We start from the raw sequence: 22,218 nt of genomic DNA on the forward strand, positions 1-22,218 counted from the left end.
GGGAAGAAATCCAGCATCTGCTCTTCTCTCTTTGATTTTTATGAAGAACACATGAAACCTCTATAGACAGGGCCTCTATACATTAAATTGAGCCAGCTTCAGCTGAAAAGGTCCAAGTCACTGAGATCCAGAACCCTTTGGAAACAAGACACAAAGACTGGATGGCTGGCCTATTTAAGAAACAGGTAATAATTCCACAAACAACAGAAGCTGGTAATGCAGCAGACAGACACTGGACAGGATGTTGACACTAAAAGATGAGTTGACATTAGAAAGTAGGGAGGACCAGATAGGTTGGCAAAATTGGGGAAAGCGTTACTTACTATGGGGGAGGAAGGATGCTAGTGGCAGAGAAAACATGCAAATCGTTTCTGGATTTGTATCAATAGTGGTGTGTTGGACTGAGCAGTTGTCCTTAAGGCTGTAGTTCGAGTAACAAGGATACAGAAATGTTGCTAGATGGAAAAAAGATGCCGATGGTGAATGTTGAGGTGCAGAAAAGTGAGAATCAATGGTGAACAGGAGATCAAGAGAATGGAAAAAAAAAGGTAGTGATTACTGACACAGTCAAAAGGCATGAATTTTGAAGAAGACTGTAAAACCAGCCAGTCAGCAATCAAAAGGATGCTGTCTCCAGTGGGTCAACTTATTCCTACTATGAGTTCTGGGCATAAAGTTTTATAAACTGCTCTCATATCAAAAGAATTAATGAAGGAGATGAAACAATTGGCAGATTTATAGGTATGTTACAAAGAATTATAGTGTAACCATACATTCAAATTCTGTGATCAGTATTAACATCAGGAAGTAATGAACACAGAGTATTTTAGAGTGATAGGTAGCCAATAAATTATATCCACCACAATCTACTATCTGTCAAGCCTACTAAAGAGATGTCTGTAAGTCTGCAAGTTACTTTTGACAGAAGTTATCTTAAAGAACCATATTTCCATTGTGAAAACACAATATGACAAATGCTAAACATTAAAATATACGAAATTATCATCTCTGAAATAAAAGTTATTATATGATTATTTGTTTTGAAGAAAAGGTTTCTCTTAGACATCAACCTCTGTATCACAATCTTCAATAAACAATCTTAAAGAATTTTATAGAGTACCTTCACAACATACCTTTTCATAAAGCAGTCATGCAAAATTAAACAGCAGAAACCACACCTGCAGCCTATTCAGATGCATTAACCCTTCAGGAAAACAAACTCTTGTTATGGTAACTAAAATTGCTCAAGATACAATTTATGCCTTCACAGGAACAGATTCAGAGCTAAAAGAGAAATTCCCATTTTAATCTAATTCTGGAACAGTATGTCTTTTAGATTTCATACCAGGAGAGCATATTTCTCCTCCTACAAAACTACCGTTAAAACACTGCCTTCCTTTCCTCCCACATGCCATACCAATGTCATATGAAAAGCTAACACTAGAAGGATCTAATCCTATGATTCTCTTAAAATGTGTTACTTTCTTTTTTCTCCTAGAGAACTAGTTAAAAGATGCCTTAAAAGGAGAAAAATTAAAACACCACTTTTGGGATTTTATCATTGAGGCAACTATTCTTTAGGTTTCCCATTATTTGCAGATAAAAACAGAGTTACAAAAAGTGTTTGAGAATAAGCCACGAATTTTAACAGTAATATTTAGATATAATTAGCATGGGCTTATAATTAGAACTTCTGCTTAGTATATGGGTAAAATTACTAGTATAACATGAAAGCTTTGCTATTACACCATCTTCTGGTTAGCCTTGGGAACTGTGAAAGAACGCTTGAGAAGTTGGGATATTGAGCTCTGAGCAGTCGACAATTATTAAAAAATATATTTCATTCATACAGACAGAAAGAGCAAATTTCCAATAACATGCTAGTTTAAAGCTATACCCTATCTTTTCTCTTCCCACCCCGAAGGCAACTTACCGGAGTACTGAAAGATGAAGAGGAACTAATCGCTATGACAGGTGGGTCAAGTGTTTGTGTATTAGTCAAATCAAAGGTAGGGTTGACCTGTTGAAAATGAATTATAATTTTGTTATTTCAGCACCAGCAGAGAAAGGGAAATAAGACTGAAATAAAAAGGATCACTTGCTACATTAAGGCACCAGTATTCACTAAGGACTGGGAACAGGCTTTAAAATTTGTAAAACTAAATGTAGGATGTTACCCTCCAACTGTGTAAAATGCAATCATATAATACAGAAAGAGAATCCAGATATGCTTTTATTACAGAAATATAATTTATACTTCATAAACATCCATCACCCAAAACTAACTCAGGGGATGCCTACCACAAGAGGTGCAAGTATTAAGAAGTTCAGTTGTATGACAAATCAATAAAAATGAAGTTACAAATACTAATTTGAAATGGATTTACTAAGCTAACTCAAAACCTGCCCAAGGCTGAAGCCATGCTATTAACAGAGTGGCCAATGATGCTGCTGAAATACTGAACAGTAGGAAGTATTCAAACAACTTCCTAACTCTGTAACTGTCACTTGCAGGTGCTTTTGAAAGTTTTTGCATGTGCACAACTATAAGGGCTCCTGAAAGTCACCTTTGAGCTTTACTTTCCATCATCAATCACTTGTGGGTTCAGTTGTAGGCCGTCTTTCCTATTCCTCCTTCCACCAGGAGAACTGTCCCTGGTAGAAGCGGTGTACTGCCCTGGATAACTCTGGACTTGAGAGCTGCCTTCTAGCAATGATGCTCAATCAGCTTGTTACAGTCCAAGGACAGCAGTAGCCCTCCACTTGTGGCGGTTGCCATATACAATTATGCAGCGCTCGGTTTCTTATGTTACACTGTTTCCCTGCCTGTTGTAGTTTACTTAGGGCACATCCTCACTCACAGTCTCATACTGCAGCTTGCAAGTCCCGCTACCATTCAGCTTCAGTTGGCTTCGATGTGGTTGCAGCCACTCTGGCTCAGAATGCATAGGAAGGTGTGCGCCAAGCCAGTCCCTAAGCCCGAGTTGCCTTACTGAGGTGGGTACATCATTAGCACCAAAGCTGAAAGTGAGCACTCACTTAATCAGCCCAGATCAATCAGTTCCCAACTCACACTGAAGTTCCTCAAGTAATCTATCACAGCCAAACAGACAGACTGTCGACATGCTTGCTTCTTACGTGCCAACTCGGTCAAAATAACTTGAAAAACACTGTTGTGGAAAACAGGTAGGAGGTAACAGTGAAATCTGTGATAAGTTAACTGGCCAAACACAAACCATGCTGTTCCCAAAACCACAGGAAAAACTGCTTTATACTGGGATAATGTCAGAGGCTGATTGATCGGATACATCATCACAACATCTGTGATTTTGAGGTCTTAATATCACAGTTGGACTACTCACTTATTGTTTGTTATAAGAGTTAATCTATAACTTTAGCAATATTTTGCTAATGTCCTTTCCTGAAAGTGAAGCATTAACAAAATATAAGAGAATATAAAGTTTGAGAAAGCTGCTGCTTTAATTTATGTTATGGTTTCACCTAAGGATCAAAATATCCTCCCTACAAAAATCTATGTGCGTATCTTCCCTACTATTGTATTATCTAGCTGTATCACAGCCTAATACATTTGCCCTCTCAGCATGATGTATGGAAGCACTCTTCTTATTATTTTATGAACTGACAAAATTCACAGAAAGACTAGATGACTTTCATATCACCAAGAAGTCTGGTGTAGTAAAGAGAAATGAACTTTCCTCTTTTCAACTTTTTATCTGTGATCCAACAGCAGCCTTATCAGAGATGGCACTAATTCCAACCATCTTACTTGAAAGTGGGGAAAAAAAAGGAAAAAAAAAAAAAAAAGAAAAAAAAAAAGGAAACCCCCCAAAACTCACACTTGCCTAGTAACAGGGTTATATTTTAGTTGCTGAAAGTTTATTAGCTACAAGGGTCATTTTATTTTGCCTTTTCAAGCACAAAGAGCCTACCATTTCACCTGAAGGCTGTCAAAATTCTGGCTCAGCCACAGCTGCTCACTCAGTAGCAGCTTCAGTGCTATTTCCACAAGCAAAAATCCCTGATGCTAGGGTCCGTACGTTGGCATATAGACTTTTAGGTCAGAGATCCATTTGTTAATTAGCTAGAATGAGATCTTAAAACTGGAATTAGTAGCCAGGGAAAGTAGGCAATAGCATCTTGTACTGCCTGAAGCCTTTTCATTCAGTTCATTTGGATTTCCAAAACTTACATGCAGAAATTTAGGTTAAAACTAATCGAAGATCTTCCTCAGTAAATGCAGGGGGGAAGGAAGAAGATGAACAAAGTTTACTAGCAAGCTAGAAGATAAACAGACATTTAAATACAGATGTTACCTGATTATTCAAGCTGAAAGTGATCCTCACACCTTGCAACATTTACAAATCAGAGATGACAAGCCTTCCTTAAGGGGATATCTTAATTCTGTTTTTAAGCTAGTTCACCTTTCAGACTAGCAGTGCTTAGCTCCTTCTTGGATTCAGTTTCAACAAGCCATTTTCATCCATGAGCTCTTTTTTGTATTTATTCTTTCTATTAATTCAGATTATAGTTGCATCAATCAAGAATGAGCTACCCAGAGACAATGAGGAAAACCCATTCTGCTACACGGCCATCAGAGCTGATAACTTAAAATTCTCCCTCAATTTTTAGATACTAGGATCAAGTCTTGCTTTCTCCCAATTTTGTCAAATGCACTTGGAGGAAAGAAAGCAAAAAAGGAGAATCAAAGCCAGGTAACATGGTCTAAGTAATAACTTTCCATTTATCTGAAAGTTCTACCATTTTAACGAGACTTCTTTAGTTTTCTTCTCTACAGAAACATGATTAATGAAAGCCTCCTCTGCATATAGTGTTGCTTACCATTTTATCGGAGTTAAGGTGAGGAAGAGGGGAACTGCAAATTTTACTTTTTTCCCCTCTATACATACCCTGTCTGTTTAGATTAAACAGACAACTGTCCTAAAGAGCTTACATTTGTTTAGTGCCCAGCATAATCAGGGTCATTTGCTTCTGACCTTCAGTCAGTCCTGTAATAAATATAATTAACATATTATCTGAGTGTCAATCATACAATGGGCAGCTAAGCCTAAAGTCTTTTTCTGACATGCATCATTTGAGCACTGAAAAGAAGAGAGGACAATGCACCTGCAGGACTCTGCAGAAGAGGGATAGCAGGTGCCTATCACCTATCAATAGTCTTACGTAGAGGAGCTAATGTAGTATTATTACTAATAGCTCTTGAAACATCTTCTTTGAGATAATATCTCCTTGTTATATACATCAGAGATATTGTAGAATGAGTTAAATGCTTTTCTTGCTACAGGTTTGCTAAACAAGTACATGGTATGATTAAATTAAGAAAATGTTCTCTTTATGTGGAAGTGTCACATCCTGGAGCTGGAATGCAAGTCTCCTCTGCATATAGTTCTGCTTACTGCTTTATCAGGGATAAGGGGAGGATGAGTGGCATTGCAAACACTGACTAGGGGTGCAGGAATATAATAGCCCATATTATAAGATATATCTATATATATAGATCTATAAAATTGTTAAGCAACAAGTCAGAAATAGCAAAATGTCTAAAGAAAAGAGCACAAAAACATGAAGGCTAAACCCTTCTTGCAAATATTCGTGTTTAATTTTGCACTAAAAATTAATGAGGTAATGGAATGAAGCTAAGTGTAAAAGTTTAAAATGACTTGACATTTCCTGACAAGGTGATGTAGTTAGTTGTCCAATATTCTCATGAAAAACTTAACTTTAAAACTTAACTTTAAAAAGCAAGAAAGAAATAACAGAACACTGAAAAACAAGGTAAAGAGAACTGTCATGTATTTAAGGTTTTCAAAAATACTCTTCCAAAGCCCTCCTTTAATTAACTGGTAAACCAATCTGTAAGTATTATCATTATCTTCTTTCAATACGATGATAGAATTATCACATTTTGATCCATAGCACAAGAAAATATGTTTGCAGGAAGGTTTCTACAGAACCTTTCATGTAAAGAATTACAGATTTCTAAAGACTGAAGTGGAGCAAAACCAAAATATGTTATTTAAAGAAATAAAATAAATTTAAAGACAATTAGGAATTAGGATCACTGCTTAGGACAGAGAACTAAGGGAGGAACAAAAGAAGCAGGCCCAACTAAGTATGTGATTCTCAGCAATATGCTTTAAGTAAATGATTATGCTCCTACAGATATCCCTCTGTTGATTTTAATAAAGTATATCCAATCTAAAAACAATCCCCACCCTTCCCTTAATTTTTATAATGCATTTCATAAGACATTGGTGTTATATCAAAAACCTAAAAAATAATAAAATTAAAAGAGGACGTTTAAAGTGACTCCCACAAAGTATTTCCTAGGAAAGTGATGTAGCTACCTGTGAAACAGTATCTCCAAGCATACAATAAAAAACTTAGCTTTCAGTTTCATTAAACATTGTTCTTTGTGCTAGACTGGAGCCCTCAAGCCAAGCAAGCCATATATTCTTATTTCTACTGCCACCTAGCGTATATTTGGATTTCCTTCATCTAAGAAAATATTCACAACTGAAATTACACTGCAAATTTTAAAATGAAACTAAATCAGCTGTAGTGTTTCATGCCCAAGATATAAACTCTACATGTCTTAATATGTTCAAACCTCAATGCTATGTTTTTAAAGGAAACTGTTATTTCTATCTTCCATCTGCTTTAAAGAGGTCTCTAGAAAGATTAATTTGGTACAAACACAGGAAATTCAGAAATACAACTGTCATTAAGCGAAACGCATTTCTTTCTTTTAGTATATTGCACTAAAACTGCATTACTGATTAAACATAGTATTTTCAAATATCTCCAAAAGCTCCTTATTTCAAAGAGAGACAATGACTGGAATTTATCTCAGCTAAATTTAGACCTACTGCTAGACACCTGTATTTGAGCTGGTCACCCAAGATCACCTCTATGGTCAATGGAAAAAAGTAGGCGCCTTCAGAGAACAAGTCATTTACTTCCATTTCCAAATTGTCTGAATAACTGTAATGATTATAAGCTTTAAATCTCTACTTACTTGAATATTCAAGAATCACATTGATCAGTGCAGTTGGAGAACAGCTGTAAAGATTCACAAGTCAAGAACATGAAATTCAACACTAAAAATTCAGGCTACTGCTGGTCTGAAGAGGAAGAGATACAAGTATAGAATTTCTTGTAAAAGTTAATTATGCTTCAAAAAGTAGCAGGGGGAGAGAAAAAACCTGACAAGGTATCTTAAATATTTCTGGCTCTGTGTATAGCTTTGAAGAGTGAACAAGCAAAAGTTCTGAGAAAAGGTGAAAGTACACTCAAGCTCCACGTTTCAGTCACTATCCTGAAGGCAAAATACCAGGTGATACCTGCAATTCTTAATGCCCTTGTGCAAGCTGTTTTGTTCAAAACAGCATTTCCAACTTGTGATGTGTGAAAACACTACAAATGTCTCTCTGAACCCAGCTGAATACATTCTGAGCAAGGCCAGCTCCATTTTGTGTGTACTATTTTCCCAGAATCAAGTTCTGGAATAGCAGAGACCTTGCCACATTGAGGCAAGCAGGGATAGAGAAGCAACAACTATCCAAAAGCAATAAGAACCTGGAGAGGCATGAAACATTAGGAATTAAAAAAGCACGGACAGAATTACTTCCCTCTTGAGTTCTACCTGTACATCTGTTGAACTCCTTGTGTTCTACCACTTTGAATTTTATCCTAAGGCAATCCATCTTCATTCCTGCTATAGAGGTGACTAAATGTAACCAGCTCAGCATAACTCAGGGCAATGTATTATAACACATCTCAAGTGCCTAGATGACAACGTAGTGGCTTATACATGACCTTTTAAAGTTTGCTATGCTTTTAAATATCCCTTATTTGAACTGCTGCCTCTGCCTGCCTGTAACTCTTGCATATGTTACAAAGTCTCTTAAAACACTGTTACTTCGGTTTAGTTAACATCAATCATCTTCCCCTGTTCCTCATCAAAAAGAAAATAAACAGAAAGCAAGCACCTCTGTATTTTACCTGAGGTGCAGATGAGATACTAGGAAAAATTGTGTCATTACAGTTGCTGTGCTGTAGTGTAATAGATCACCCAGAGAGACTGGGGAATCTCCATCCCTCTTCAAGGCCCCCTAACTAGACACAGGCATGGCTGACTTGTACCATTGGCAATAAGACTAGACGACCTCCAAAAGCTCCCTCTGACATGTCTGTGATTCAACTCCTCCTTTCCCTGGTATACTAGAAACATGATGAGACATAGAAAGATGATGGTGGTGTTGCAGTGGAACTGCCCAGTCCTAAAATCCTCTCTATTGCCTGTTGCTTAGAAAGAGGTTGGGATGTTTACCAAAAAAAAAAAAAAAGTATGTTTAACTGAAGAGGGAGAAAAATCTTTTTCTTTTTTTTTCTTCTCCAGAGTACAGCATAGCACAGTGGGGCTAGAAATGCTGGTTGTTTTCAGTTACAGGAGAAAATATTTAAGACAGAATACTGAAAAATTTCAAGCATAGTTAGCAGCATGTTGCTGCTGGTAGTAACCTGATATTAGTTTTGTCTGGATAAACTATGTCTCTGTCCAGATGTTGAGGTCCATTCTTCCTCGCCACAACAAAAACCCCGTAATTTTTATTGGGACAGACAGGAGGGGCAGTAAAAAAAGGAAAAGACCTATGGAGCAACAAACTTAGTAACTTCATTTTAACATTGTCTAAACTATTATATTACATCAATTCTGAAAATAAGCTGCAAAAGAAATCCTAATCATTATTATTATATTATTTAATTTACAAATATGAAAATCTAGTACACTAAAGTAATATCAGACACTGTTTTGTCTCAAAGAATATAATATACTTCATGTTTATTTGAGAGCAAGATATTCTACAGATAATGTGATGTTAATAGAAAACTAAACACAGCAACCTTATTCTTAAAATCCTGAAATCAGGCCAGAAATATAACACAAGAGTCCAAAACTTTGCTACAACAAATGACAAAGCCATTTCACTACTACAGAGCCCCTTCACTACTACAGAGCAGCTAACCCAGAAGCCTACAAGCTGCTACATATTACAGCCATGAAGAAATGCAGGCATTAGGTTAAGTGAAATCTGTCAAAGCTAACTGACAAATAATTTCTTGACATTCAACTATCAAATTTCCTTTATGTGCCCTTTCACTATTGGTAATGAGGTGCTTCCTAGCCTTAGTTTAACTTTAGCCTGAACTCACTAATGTTTTTCGAGCTTCTCAATTACCTGGGACCAGGGATGAAAAAAAAAAAAATCTGGAAATTTGCTTTAGAGAATATTCATATCTTTACCAGGCATCTGAGCAGCAGAGGTCTGGAAAAGTTGATCTGAAAAGAAAGCAACCCTGTAGCTATAAGCTACTGTGTTTGTTTAGCATGTGTTATAACTGGGTGCAATTTGAATGGGTCTTGAAGTAAACTGTTGATGCAGCAAGAGTGGTTTAAATCTGCTGTCAAATGCTGTGATTGAGTTTGTTCCAGAACTGACCACCTATACTGAATGCTGCCACCTGCAAACTTAACTTTATTCATTGACCTTACGATGAATATGACAGTCTGGCACAGAAGTTTATGAAGCTTGTCATACATGCAGTTGTCCTGCTCTTGTTCTGACCAAAATGCTAAGCATCAGAACGCTTTGCATCCAACTTGACAACAGACCAGACACGGGAGAATACCTAGTGATGGATTCTATCAGGGTTCCCCTCCTCCACCAAAATATTTTCAATCTTTATACTACTCATATTGTATAAATTCATATTGCATACACACACCAAAAAAAAAGCTCAATATCCTCAAATCTCAATGTTTTAAAAGTCTGAGCAGGAAACAAATGCCATGGCAGCAGCATTTGCATTTTATATGAACAGAAACAAGTAATGGTGAATTTCTATAGTACTCTATTAGTATATGACAGCAACCAAAAGGTTCCTAGATTTATACCAGATACAGCTCTTGGACACTAGAGGCACCTGGAGAAGATACAAGAAGAGATAAAAGTATAGGTAACCACCATGCAGAAGCTAGCCAGATCTACCAAGTACAGTCACAAATATATCCCTGGGGTTTTACCATAAACAATGGTCTTGTCTAAGGCATAATACTGTTTAGTGATTTACTATAGCTTTCAGATAGCCTCACAAACAAAGGATTTTCCAAATATTGACGCAGAATATTTGACATTTCACTTTGGTACCCTAATTCCCAGTACTTCCAAGGGTTGCTGGTAGAAGGTTTGACAATAAAGTAGCTGAGGAATGAAATTATCAGGAAATCAGACTCCATAGTAACATAAAACACACTACTAGCCTAGAAAGGCTTTCTAAACTTTTAGATAGGTATCAAGATCTTCTCACAATACCTAAAGGTCTTGGAAAGAGGGACAACTTGTGACAATCAAGTATTTGACTTTCAGTAATAACACCACCTTGTCCTGCTTATAATGATATATTTTTAGTAGTATTCTAAACTCACTGAAGATTCAGTTATCTTCTGCAACAGTTGCCATGTTACTTCAGAAATCGACTATCACCTATATTTTGTTTAAATCAGGTGTAGAAAACAGACTTACACAAGAAGCATGAAAGGAATTCACCAGGATAAATCTGACAGCATCAGCTAGCCTAGTAACCTTAATGTGGACTCATAAGTTAGGGCTGCTTCCAAAGTAGCATATATAACAACAAAAACTTCTCTGGTATACACAGAACACGTTTAACTATAAATGCTAGACAGACAGTGTTGGCAAAAGCTTCTGTTTTCCTATATTATTTATAGCACTCACCTCAACTGACTGAAGTTTTTCATCATGGAGATGAGGTGACCTTGGGTAAATATCAAGAAGATGAGGAGGATCATCAATATGTGTTCTTCTAATATGATGTTTAAGAACTTCTTTATAATCAAATGAATCAAAGTTGGTTTTCCATAGTAATACCTGTAAGAAGCCATCATATCAGTAACTACTTGAAACCTATTCAGTGCCCAAAACATAACTATTTAGTGAAGTCTGTTATTACTAATAGATCACGACATCAGAACGGGCCTGCTGTCATCACTTAGTCTGATCTCTACTACAATACAAGCACTTCCCCAGTGTATCTTGTACTTCAGGTCTAATAGATGTGGTTCAATCTATTTAAAAAAAAATTCTCTAAAAGATGTCTCAAAAATCATAAAACAAAGCAAACTTTTGTCCCCCTGGACTGTACTAAGTTATTTTTCTGCCAAATCAAGGGGTCATATACTAGCTAATTTCTGTCCCTTACAAAGGCTTGCAGGTCAAACGAGAAAGTTTGAGGGGATAAGAGAAATGACAGAGTTCCACAGAATGCTGAAGCACCTGGTTCTAGTGTTTTAGCAACAGGAATCTGTTTTCTGAACCTTGAATTACATTCAAGGTAGAAACAATACACAACAGTCACACCACGGCCAAATGCAGAAGCAAGGTAGTAGAACACAGAGGTAAGCTAGCAGAAAGTAGTCTATCCAGCCTTATGGATAGGCCATGAAACCAAATCATAATGCACAATGTTGATCTCTCGTGTCACAAAACAATTGTATATGTAAGTACTTTGATTAAGTTTACCACAAGTTTACATGATTGCGTCATCTTTGTTACTTTAAGTGCTGAGGAAAAAAAGAAAATAAAAAAGGAAGTTCATAACACTTAGAAGATGGCAGTTTCCAAAAGTACCGTATTGGGTTTTACAGCTGCTCCCTAAATTAGAGGAAACAAAGATGGGACCGTGATTTGACTTAAAATTATTTGCCTGTCCAGACAAAAATATTTTTGACAACTATTAAAAGTATTTTTCAGAAATTAATAAACATAAGCAGCACAAATTTGTTCACAGAAATTCCAAGCAGACTAAATCTAAGTAGCTGCATTGTTACAAGTTCATTTCAGATTCAACATCCTTCATGACTCTGTTGAGTGCAAGACCCTAAATATGCACTGGGTGACACAGTGAACCAATAAAGATGGACCCAGACTAACTCAGACAGTAACAGTGAAAGTGGGACGCACGGATCTCGGTACAAACTATATAAACCTGCCTCAGAACCTGGCACTTGCAGGACAGTTAGGTGTCAAATTAGTTGATTCACAGCAGCTCACTGTGCTGTAAGAGGGAGGTCCTGCTTTCTTTCCCTCCTCTTCTCAGCTATGTAGTTCCACTACCTCCATCACCCAACTCAGCATAAAGTTATTCACATTTTTTATGTGGCTTTGCCCCATTTTTTCAGGCTAATTTTCTGCTGGTTTAGCAATTCAAACGGGCTCAGTGTAAATAAGGGTATAGGCAGGAGGCAGCAGAAGTAGGATCTTCCATCAGCATTTGAGCTGTTCGAGCTCTAAATATGTTTCATTTTGCTCTAAAGTGGAAGGCCATGCCACTGCAGCTTCATCATTACAGTTAAAAAAATTAGTAAGAGTAAAATCAGCATGGAAACATCCATATATGCCCTGAGTATCCCAACTGCCATGCAAACAGTGTAAAAGCAACTATGCACACCCTAGAAAAAATAGTTAGTACATAAGGAAATATTTCCCATTACATCAAGGCAGTCACCAGACACAATGAGTTGTCTTTTCTATAAGGTAAGAACTGAATTTACAGAACAGGATACTATCTTCCAAAGAAATAGTTATAACTTTGTTCTTTCACTTAAAAATAAGAGTAAAAGGTCTTATGTCTTCCCTGGAAACAGGTAAATGATATAATTTGTCATGTGCACATATAGCCAAGAAGTGTGAACTTCAGAACTCTACATGTTCAGATTTTTTTGATTGAGGAAAGAAGCAAACAGGAAGAAACAAAAAGAAGTAGCCAGTGCTTGCTTCAGGTACTTAATGTGCTGCTGAACAAAGCTTCCAGCTGGCTCTGCACCAACCAGAAACTTGAAACTAGAAGCAGAGATACTGGTTTTCCTTCTTTGATGGAGGAAAAACTTTTGTTTTAAACGCTCAAACAACTCTTCCCTGTACGAAATCCAGTACTTTGCTGTTTCACTAATGTAAATTACCAAAGCTAACACAAGATTTTTTTCCCAGTTCTAGTCAAAGTTTTCGCAATAGTACAACTTAATTCTTACGATTACAGCGTAGTGACTTTAAAAGAAGTGAAAACCTAATGGAGTGTGTAGGCGTTAATACTAGTTGCAACACAACTGCTTTGTTGACACTGAATTGCAACACTTCAAATATTTCTCTTTAAAAATCGTTATTTTAATATGTAAAACAGAAGTGGCTAGTTTTGTGGTCTTCTCGTCGTAACATCCAACTGAAAGTAGTTAAGATCAAGTTTTTAAATGATGTATTTATAATTTTTCTTCTCGAATTTAACTTGACGTTAAACAAAGTCTATATAACACACTACTAGACAGAATGGATATCAGCATCTGTAACTAGCATGTTACTGTGACATACTATATTTAACTCCCATCCACTGTAACAAACATTAAGACATTTAATTTAAAGACACAATACCACAAACCTGAGCATCTGCTCCACCTGAGGCAAATTTTTCACCACGTTTTGAAAAAGCCACAGAAAGTACAGGTCCCTGAAAGAAAAAAAAAATAGCATACAGTAAAATTATGCTATTACTGTAATCATGGTATTTTAATGCAAAGAGAAAAACACTTATGCTGTTATCTAATATGAATAGATTTTTCAACTTTATTAAAATAAGGAACAATTTAACTGTAGTGAAATTTTTGCAGATTGAAGAGCTAATATTGCACATCTTTGAAAGATGCTGCATTACAATTACTACAATCAATACTAGGAAAATAGTGGCATAAAATCCTTAGATTTTGTGCTTTAACTCTGCAATGAAAAATTATCAAATATATATTACATTACTCAAGATAACGTGTTTGAGTAATTCATTATCAAAAGTAGGGTTTGTTTAGCATTAAGAGAAAAGGGAGAAAACACCTGCCATTCTTCACAAAATTTATCTTCCATAAGATTCCCCCTCCTTAGAAAGCACTGGTTTTCAATAGATAAAAAGAGTAATGTGCCAAATAATTGATTTTGATAAACAAGAGAATGAATCATTAATTAATTCGGAACATGATCTATTATTTAACATTAAGCATGCATACAATATTGACAGATTAACTGCATGGTCATAGGTAAAATTGATGCATTTCCTTATGCGCTTGTGACAAAGTGTATTAATACATCACTTGCTGTCCACTAAAGTTTATTTGCAAGTTGCAAGACACAAGACACAATGGCATAAATGTTACTTTCTCTTTGAAAAGATACCAAATAATCTATGAAGATCTCCATTTAAATAGGATTTTTTTGTATACCTTGTGTCCATGAAGAGTGTAAATAAGTCTTCCTTCTAAGAGGTCCAAAATCTTAAGGGTACCATCAGTAGAAGCAGTGATGAGATAGTTACCAGAAGGATGGAATGATACACAATTAACCCCTGCTCTGTGAACTAATTTACAGAAGACAATATTCAAAGACTGTAGATATCTACTAACAGGAAATGTACACTTTATTTTTTTTTCTCTTCTCTACTTCCCAAAGAACAACCTACTTTATTTAAGGGAAAAAACACAAAATGCTAGGGCATAGCAGACTCTCCAAAGTATTTGCTTAGTTGTGTTCTAAAAATTAAGAGAAGCATTGCAAGGGAATAATCAGGATTCAGATTGGATTTTTAGGGTTACTAGATTACAAAAAGATTACTTACAAAATGCCAATATGACCTGTTTGTCCACTTCCCCCAGTAAGGAATGAAATCATATAATCTAAATAAATCACATTTCATTGCAAAGAGCTCCTTTCTAAAGAAAATACAACAAACTACATTGTTTTTACCTTTGTAATGCTGCAGTAGCTTGTTCATTCGAATATCCCAGAGTTTTACTGTATGATTGGAACCTGCAGAAGCTATACATGTACCACTTGGGTTGAAATCCACAAAATTCATAAATCTAAACATAATTAATGAAAAGAGATTATGTGTTTCCATAAAAATATTTGTGTGTGTATATATATATATTTATATACATAAACCACAATATTAACACTGAGTTGCCACAAATTTTTATGGAATCCACATGTATGGAAACTCAAATAAGGTATTTCAAGCAACTGAAATAAGCATAAGAAAACAAGATGTGCATGATAAACCAGACTGTATAATCTGGCTTTTGTTTAAAAAGATACTATAACTGTCCTGACTCAAGCCTTCACAGTTTGTGTTGGAGTACAAAGTTCCTAGAAGAAAGTGCTGCAGAGTTTGCAAGCAGCAAGTAAAATAATTTTGTCTAAGAACAGAATATCTAGCTATAACAACCTTGAAATTAGCAAAGCAAACATACAAGATGAATATTCTATTGCATTTGTTAATTAAAATCCTGGTTCCAAAACATTTAAGAAAACTGCAGACAAGTAAACGCAAGTGTTTGCTAAACCTAAATAAGACAGGTCACTGAAGCTAACAGAATATTGTTTTCATCAACAAGTGAAGAATTCTTAAATTCTTCTTGTTGAAGCATCCAATATCAAATATCATTACTGAAACGGAGGGAAAACATGAAAAATGGTCAAAAATCCAAGAACAATCTGACTTCCCTCTGGCTTATTTCTTGACTGTTGGAAAACAGCTGTATAAGTGCAGCCAGTTAACCTCTTTAGAAAAACGTTAAATGAATTATTTCAGTTTACATGGGTTATAGAAGTTTGATCTATTTTCAGATATAACATATAGAGACGTTAATACCACAAAACATTAATTTAATCTCATTAAAATTACACATTTATGTTTCTCCTTTTTTCTCGTAACACTTACCCTCCATAATCTAAGAAGCTATCAATACAAGTTTTATTTCTTGTATCCCAGATCTTAACAGATTTATCCTCACTGCAAGATGCTATTAGTCTTCCATCAGGTGAAAATCTGGAACATGCAAGTGTATACATTACTAAACAACTGATACTGCTTAGATTAGCATTAGAGACATAAGTAGCAAAACACCAGAACCAAGAAAGCCTGTTTGGAATTAAAATGTCTAACATTCAAAGGACATTTGAATTTCTCATATTTCTCATGGACTAATAAAACTGAAAAGAAAAGCTGCTCCTCCCACTCCCTCTCTCCATCAATCAACTACAATTAAAAGCAGAGCCATAAACAAGAGAAAGAAAGAGGGTGGGGAGGCAGGTAACAGCAGCCTGAGATTGTAACTTCAGATGCCAAAGAGATTATTATAGAAAACTATAGGCAAAAAGACAGAGAGGACACAGTAGAACCTTGTGTTCAATTTTAACCTACATAAATATTCTCCTGTGAGCTCTCTCTAGATTTACAAGCTGTCAGCAAAACATTCATGATTATTCCTAGACTAATAGACTAGGTTTTTAAACACGAAAATTGATTTGTCTATAATTTCAATCATTATTATTTCTCATATTAAGCAACTGCACAAGGACAATAGAACACTGTTCAAGAACTTTTACATATGGTTTTCTAGAGCTTTTATTTTTCTTTTCAATGATCAGATACTTTGGAACTTTGTAGGGCTCTGCACTTCACCAGTGTTCAATTTCTTTCTCAAGAGGTTTAAATCACGCCTCTCTTAGCTGCAGAATTTCCATTAATATGGAGGAAAGGAAAAAAGAAAATCAGCAAAGAACAATCTTTTCTTGTCCTTGAAGAGCTGTCCTGCCTTTAAATAGAGTCCGAATCTTAACTTGCAGTACAAAGGCCATTTCTTTTACCTTTTCCACTTACGTAAGCTTAACTCATTTTGACTCACGAACATTCTATTATGCCACTACTGTTCCAACAATAGTTGAGAAAACCCCTATCATGCATAATAAATCTAGAAACAAGTGAATGCTGTGAAATAAGTTAATACAGCACAAAAACATACAAGACTGGGGAAGGACGGGATACTGACTGAAAATAAATACAGAAGACCTTATTTGTCCTTTAAAGTAAAAGAATTAACACACAGCAAGAGATTTAATGTGTACGTATACTAACACAGAGCAACTTTGAGACTTCAACCAGGAGATATATATAAAACGTGTGTGCGTAATATTGATAAATTATGATCTGTCACTAATAATGAAATTTTAATAAATCATTCTCAGATTTTTCTGCTCTTAGTTCTGCCCTGGGAAATAAAAACCCTTTGTTAGGAGTTCTGTTTCTTTACAAAGAGAATAAAAACAACACTTACTTGGCACAGCGAACCCAATGAGTATGTTGGAATAGGGAAAACAAAAGGCGTTGACGGTGAACACTCCATATTTTTATTGATTTATCATTGGATGCTGAAACTAGAAAGTGGCCATCATGTGCGAAGCTCACGCTACGAACAGATGCTGTATGACCTTTCAGTACAGATGATTCTCCATGACTGGGCGGGGGGAAAGAAAAAACAAGACAAAAAACACAGTTATATTAAACTGAAAGAGTTTAAAATTGCATAAAACTCAAAGTTAACATATTTGGAATCTTATCCAAATGAAAAAGCAATGTATACAGGCTAAATCTTAGTGTTGCAAATATTTTTTGCCTTATTTGAATACTAATGATTAGAATAACAGACTTGAAAGTAATTGTATTTAATATGACCAATTTTAGAGAACAGTGCAACTAACTAGCAGCATTAGCCTCCATACAGTATTTGAAAGAGAATTTTTTATATTTTTGATACAGTAATCTACAAAATGTTTAAAAATTAAAGCAACAGTTTTTCTAAGATCATTCTGAATAGCTCGTAATCACTACTACTTGAGAACAGCCTAAAAAGGCAAGTCAATTCAAAATACTTTTTTTCAAAAATGTTATTTTCTTTCCTTTATCACTTGTCTCCCCAAAATGAAGTGCAGCCATGCAATCCTTATTAAAAGAAATATATCCTTTAAACCACAGAAGTACTACCAAGCGTAGTCCTACACACATGAAATTATGACCTCTGAATTACTATATTTTTCTTTTGAAAAAACAGAATATTCAGTAAAGAACAAAGTAACATAGTAAAGAGCTGTGTTGCTTGTACTCCCCAATCTCTGTTTCTGTCAAAGCCAAGGGATGTGGGAAAGAAAGAGAAACTTTTCTTGGGCAAAGATTCCAATATTCACATCGCACGTTAATGAAACACATAGCCAGCATCACCCAGTTATACTCACATGCAAGGAATCCACAGTCTGACAGTACGATCTTGAGAAGCTGAAGCAAGTAGTTGCCCATCTGGTGAGAACTGTACGCTGGTCACCGCTTCCATGTGGCCTACAAATTTGTAAGCTCTGCATTGTGTCTTCAGCTTCCACACCATAAGAAACCTATCCAAAGAGGAGGTAGCTGTCAAGAAATAAAAGATGAGTCCGCTCACTGTCATTAGAAAAATCAGAGCTAATGACTATGGGTTTGGATTCACCAGTGAACTTACTGGGTATTAGGGGGAGGGAGCAGTGATTGGGTTTTAATGGGTACTTGGCCTGAGCAGAAGCCTGGCAGCCAGCAATGCCAACATCAGGCTTTTGGAAGGACATCAGAAGACTGAGAGGAGTAAAGGGTGATTCTTGACAGGTAGCTCTCCCACGTATTAAGCAAACTGGCTTACAAGTACTTTAAAGATACAGAACAAAAAATCCAAAGCCGAACATCACGCGCTCATCAAGTATGAATCCAGGGTGCTACCAAATACTAAGAACAAGAGACAAATCCTTCAGTGATCTCACTTTGATCTCTGAGATAGAAATTTGTTTCAAGCATCAAGTGTTTAACTCTGAAAAGACAAGCCAACTTAAACTCAAGATATTTCTAACACTTCAGGTATCTACACTAAAGTGAATATCCAAATATGATAATTCTATAATCCTATTTAAGTACCAATTTTTAATATTAACGTTTGTCTAGTTCAAAACACAATGTGAAGTTGTCGGTCTGATAATAGAAAGAGCATGAATTTTTTTTTTTGCAGTCACTTTACAGGTGGACCATACTATCTACATTCGAGAAGGCAGACATAGCTTTTACCAGAGCTTGATCATTTTCAGGAAACTATAAGCAGCAAAAGCAATGAGCAGTTGAATTAAACTGACAAGTGTGATATTCCTATGCCCCTATTATCTTCATCTCTGCTAAATGCTAGCATGCAGGACATAAATGAAAATAAGGGATTCACACTCCAACCCCTCAATTATAAAATACCTACCCCTAGTACAGAAAGGGAGGGAGAGGAAGAACGGGGACCTCCTGGAAGTGGAAGAGGACATGAAAAGGATGGCTCTTCTCTTCCCAACCTCTTTCAGGCACTAACATAGCACCAAGGAATGGAGTTTGTTTATTAGTAAGCTTGTCCCGGTTTCAGCTGGAATAGAGCTAATTTTCTTCGTAGTAGCTAAAATGGCAGTTTAGGACAGTTTTGGATTTAGTATGGGATTTTGGTATGAGAAGAATGTTGATAATATACTGATGTTTTTAGTTGTTGCTAAGAAATCAAGGACTTTTCAACTTCCCATGCTTCACTAGCGTGCAGGTGCACAAGAAGCTGTGAGGGAACATAGCCAGAGCGACGGATCCAAATTGGCCAGTGGGGTATTCCATATCATGCAACGTCATGCTCAGTGCATAGATGAGGGTTGGCTGGGAAGTTGGGCTCTCTCTCTTCCAGGATTGCAGTTTCAGGGTTTCTCTCCTTTGGGATCACTAGCCAGGAATGGGATGGGCATTCATTAGCGGGTGGTGAGCAGTTGCACTGTGCATCACTTGTTTGTATATTCTATTATTATTATTATATTTTATTTCAATTATTAAATTGTTTTATCTCAACCCACGAGTCCCTTTACCTTTCCGATTCTCTCCCCCATTCCCCGGGGGGGTGGGGGAAGAGTTAGTGAGCAGCTGCATGGTATTTGGCTACCTGCTGGATCAAAACACGACAGTGTGTCAAGGCAAGCCTCGAAGAAAATATTAGATATTAAACTCTCTTTAGGGATTTGGCACAGGTATTATTTTTACTCCCAAAAGACTAGCTTCTGGTAAAAGATATGGGACCAGACTATCCCTGTGCCCACATCAATAGGGCTAAATTTGACACAGAAGTACAGGATATTTTTCCCCCCTCCAACTTTTCAGAACTACTTCACAGCAGGCTCTTTCTAATTGTACTTGAATGTTTTCTTTTTTCCCTTTGATTCAGAAAAATGTGACCTAGAGTGCCATAAAACAGAAAGGAAAAAGTGAAATGTAAGCTAAAATAGACTTTGAAGGCATCAGGTTGGAAACACGGAACAGACAAGATCGATGGTTTCTAAAACACATAATGCACGAACTACCAAGAACCTCTGGTACCTTATGAGCTGCACAAAGGCCATGTAATACCAGCCCTCTTTGCTTTCAGTTCTAAAAACTAAAGGAAATATTTTAAAAGATGAAATACAATAAATTCAAAGCGTGGTTTCTTGTAGCTTGCTGTCTCACAGATGGATTACCCCAAGGTTAATGAGAGACAAGCAGTGACCTGAAGATCTCCTTTCCCTGGGACATCCACAAGAGTCTTCCTTGTTCTCCCCTTGGACTCCCTGTTGCCTACGCTCACACAGCATCCTCTCCCCATCCTTAGGTAGGTTTCTCTCTTGAAGCCACCCACTCATTACCATGACACTCGAAGGCTACTATTATCTCTGATGCTGCAGTTCCAGCCCAGCTGACACCACCCCAGGGGTGAGAGAAGGAAGAAGTTCAGGACCTGCAGCAGAAAGGGTGAGTAACTGATGGACCCATTGCAGAATTATCTTCCACAGGCTGATATGACTCTACATCTGAACAGCATGGGAGAGGTGTAAACCCAGACAAAGAAACTCTAAGCCAAAACTCTGAATCTATATTCAACTTTGGCCCCTATCCTGTCAAGGAAACCAGGTCCCTTTACCGTTAACGAGCCTCAGCCAAGCCAAGCTTTTCCCTATACAAGCAGGCTGAAATCAATTTTGGTGCATATGGCCAACAGCTCAGCATTTTGCTGTAACAGTAAATGCTTTATCTTAGCTAACCATAGGCACTAAATACAAGAGTCTATAGGGTAACAATGTTGCCAGCAATAATTTCCATTATCAATACTAACCTTAAAAACAGTTTTATACATGAAAAATTACTATTACTAGCATCAAATAAAGTTTCCTATTTCTCTTTTTATTCCATTTTAAGAGATTTTGCCTACTTTATAACAATGCTTCTCCAATTTACTCAAGCACAGTATCTTAAGGATTGCTTCTTAATTCTTCTCCCAGGTAACAAGTGATAGGATGTCCTGGTTTGGCCCAAACCAGGCCAATTAGTCTTAGAGAAACCAAGGTCACTGCTAAATTCCTCACTGCTTACGAGTGAAGAGCCAAAGGGGGGTCACAGCTGCAGGGGGGAGCAGACAGGGCAGGTGACCCAAGATTGACCAACGAGGTATTCCATCCCACACACGTCATTCTCACTTTCCTATTTATCACTAACCCACTGCCTCCTGGAGGTGGGGCCCAGGAGGGAGGGGCCCTCCTGTCTCCCACTGATTGGTACCAGCTTTGCCAATTTTCCAGTTAAAAGCCTGCAGGTGTGCTGGGTAGAGCTATTGCATTTTGCCCTCTGCCCGTGCTGGGTGGAGCTACTGCATTTTCCCTTCTGTCTGTGCTGGGGGGAGGTACTGCCTTTTCCCCTCTGCCTGTACTGGGGGGAGCAACTCTGCCTGAGAAGGATTTCCAAGCTCTCAGTCTTGGTTTTGTATATATTTGTATATATTTGATTATTTCTATTATTATTGTTATTATACTCTTTTTCATTATTATAGTTTATTAAAACTGTTTTAACTTTCCAACCCCTAAGTCTCTCTCCCTTTTCCCTTTCCCTTTTCCTTAGGGGTAGGGGAGAGGGTTAACAGAGAGCATCTGCCACCTGGTTAATAGCCAGCCCAGCTTTAAACCGTGACATAGGACAAGAGGAAACAGCATCAAGTTGTACCAGGGGAGGTTTAGATTGGATATTAGGAAAAATTTCTTCACGGAAAGGGTTATCAAACATTGGAACAGGCTGCCCAGGGAAGTGGTGAAGTCACCATCCCTGGAGGCATTTAAAAGACGAGTCGATGTGGTGCTTAGGGACATAGTTTAGTGGTGGACTTGGCAGTGCTGG

The 22,218-nt window shown here is 36.9% G+C and overlaps 1 protein-coding gene across 1 annotated transcript in view; it reads right to left on the minus strand.

Moving 5' to 3' along the window:
• Positions 1–22,218, minus strand: part of POC1B (POC1 centriolar protein B) — a 56,474-nt gene that overhangs the window by 27,224 nt on the left and 7,032 nt on the right. The window contains exons 3-10 of the mRNA XM_068400399.1: positions 18,228–18,399; positions 17,273–17,452; positions 15,877–15,984; positions 14,901–15,016; positions 14,381–14,514; positions 13,552–13,620; positions 10,839–10,991; positions 1,934–2,020 (exon numbers count right to left, since the gene is read on the minus strand). Coding sequence (XP_068256500.1) covers positions 1,934–2,020; positions 10,839–10,991; positions 13,552–13,620; positions 14,381–14,514; positions 14,901–15,016; positions 15,877–15,984; positions 17,273–17,452; positions 18,228–18,399 — 1,019 coding nt within the window. The remainder of the gene's footprint in view (positions 1–1,933; positions 2,021–10,838; positions 10,992–13,551; positions 13,621–14,380; positions 14,515–14,900; positions 15,017–15,876; positions 15,985–17,272; positions 17,453–18,227; positions 18,400–22,218) is intronic.

This window comes from Nyctibius grandis, chromosome 5 (assembly GCF_013368605.1).
Source record: "Nyctibius grandis isolate bNycGra1 chromosome 5, bNycGra1.pri, whole genome shotgun sequence".
In the NCBI taxonomy this organism is placed as follows: Eukaryota; Metazoa; Chordata; class Aves; order Nyctibiiformes; family Nyctibiidae; genus Nyctibius; species Nyctibius grandis.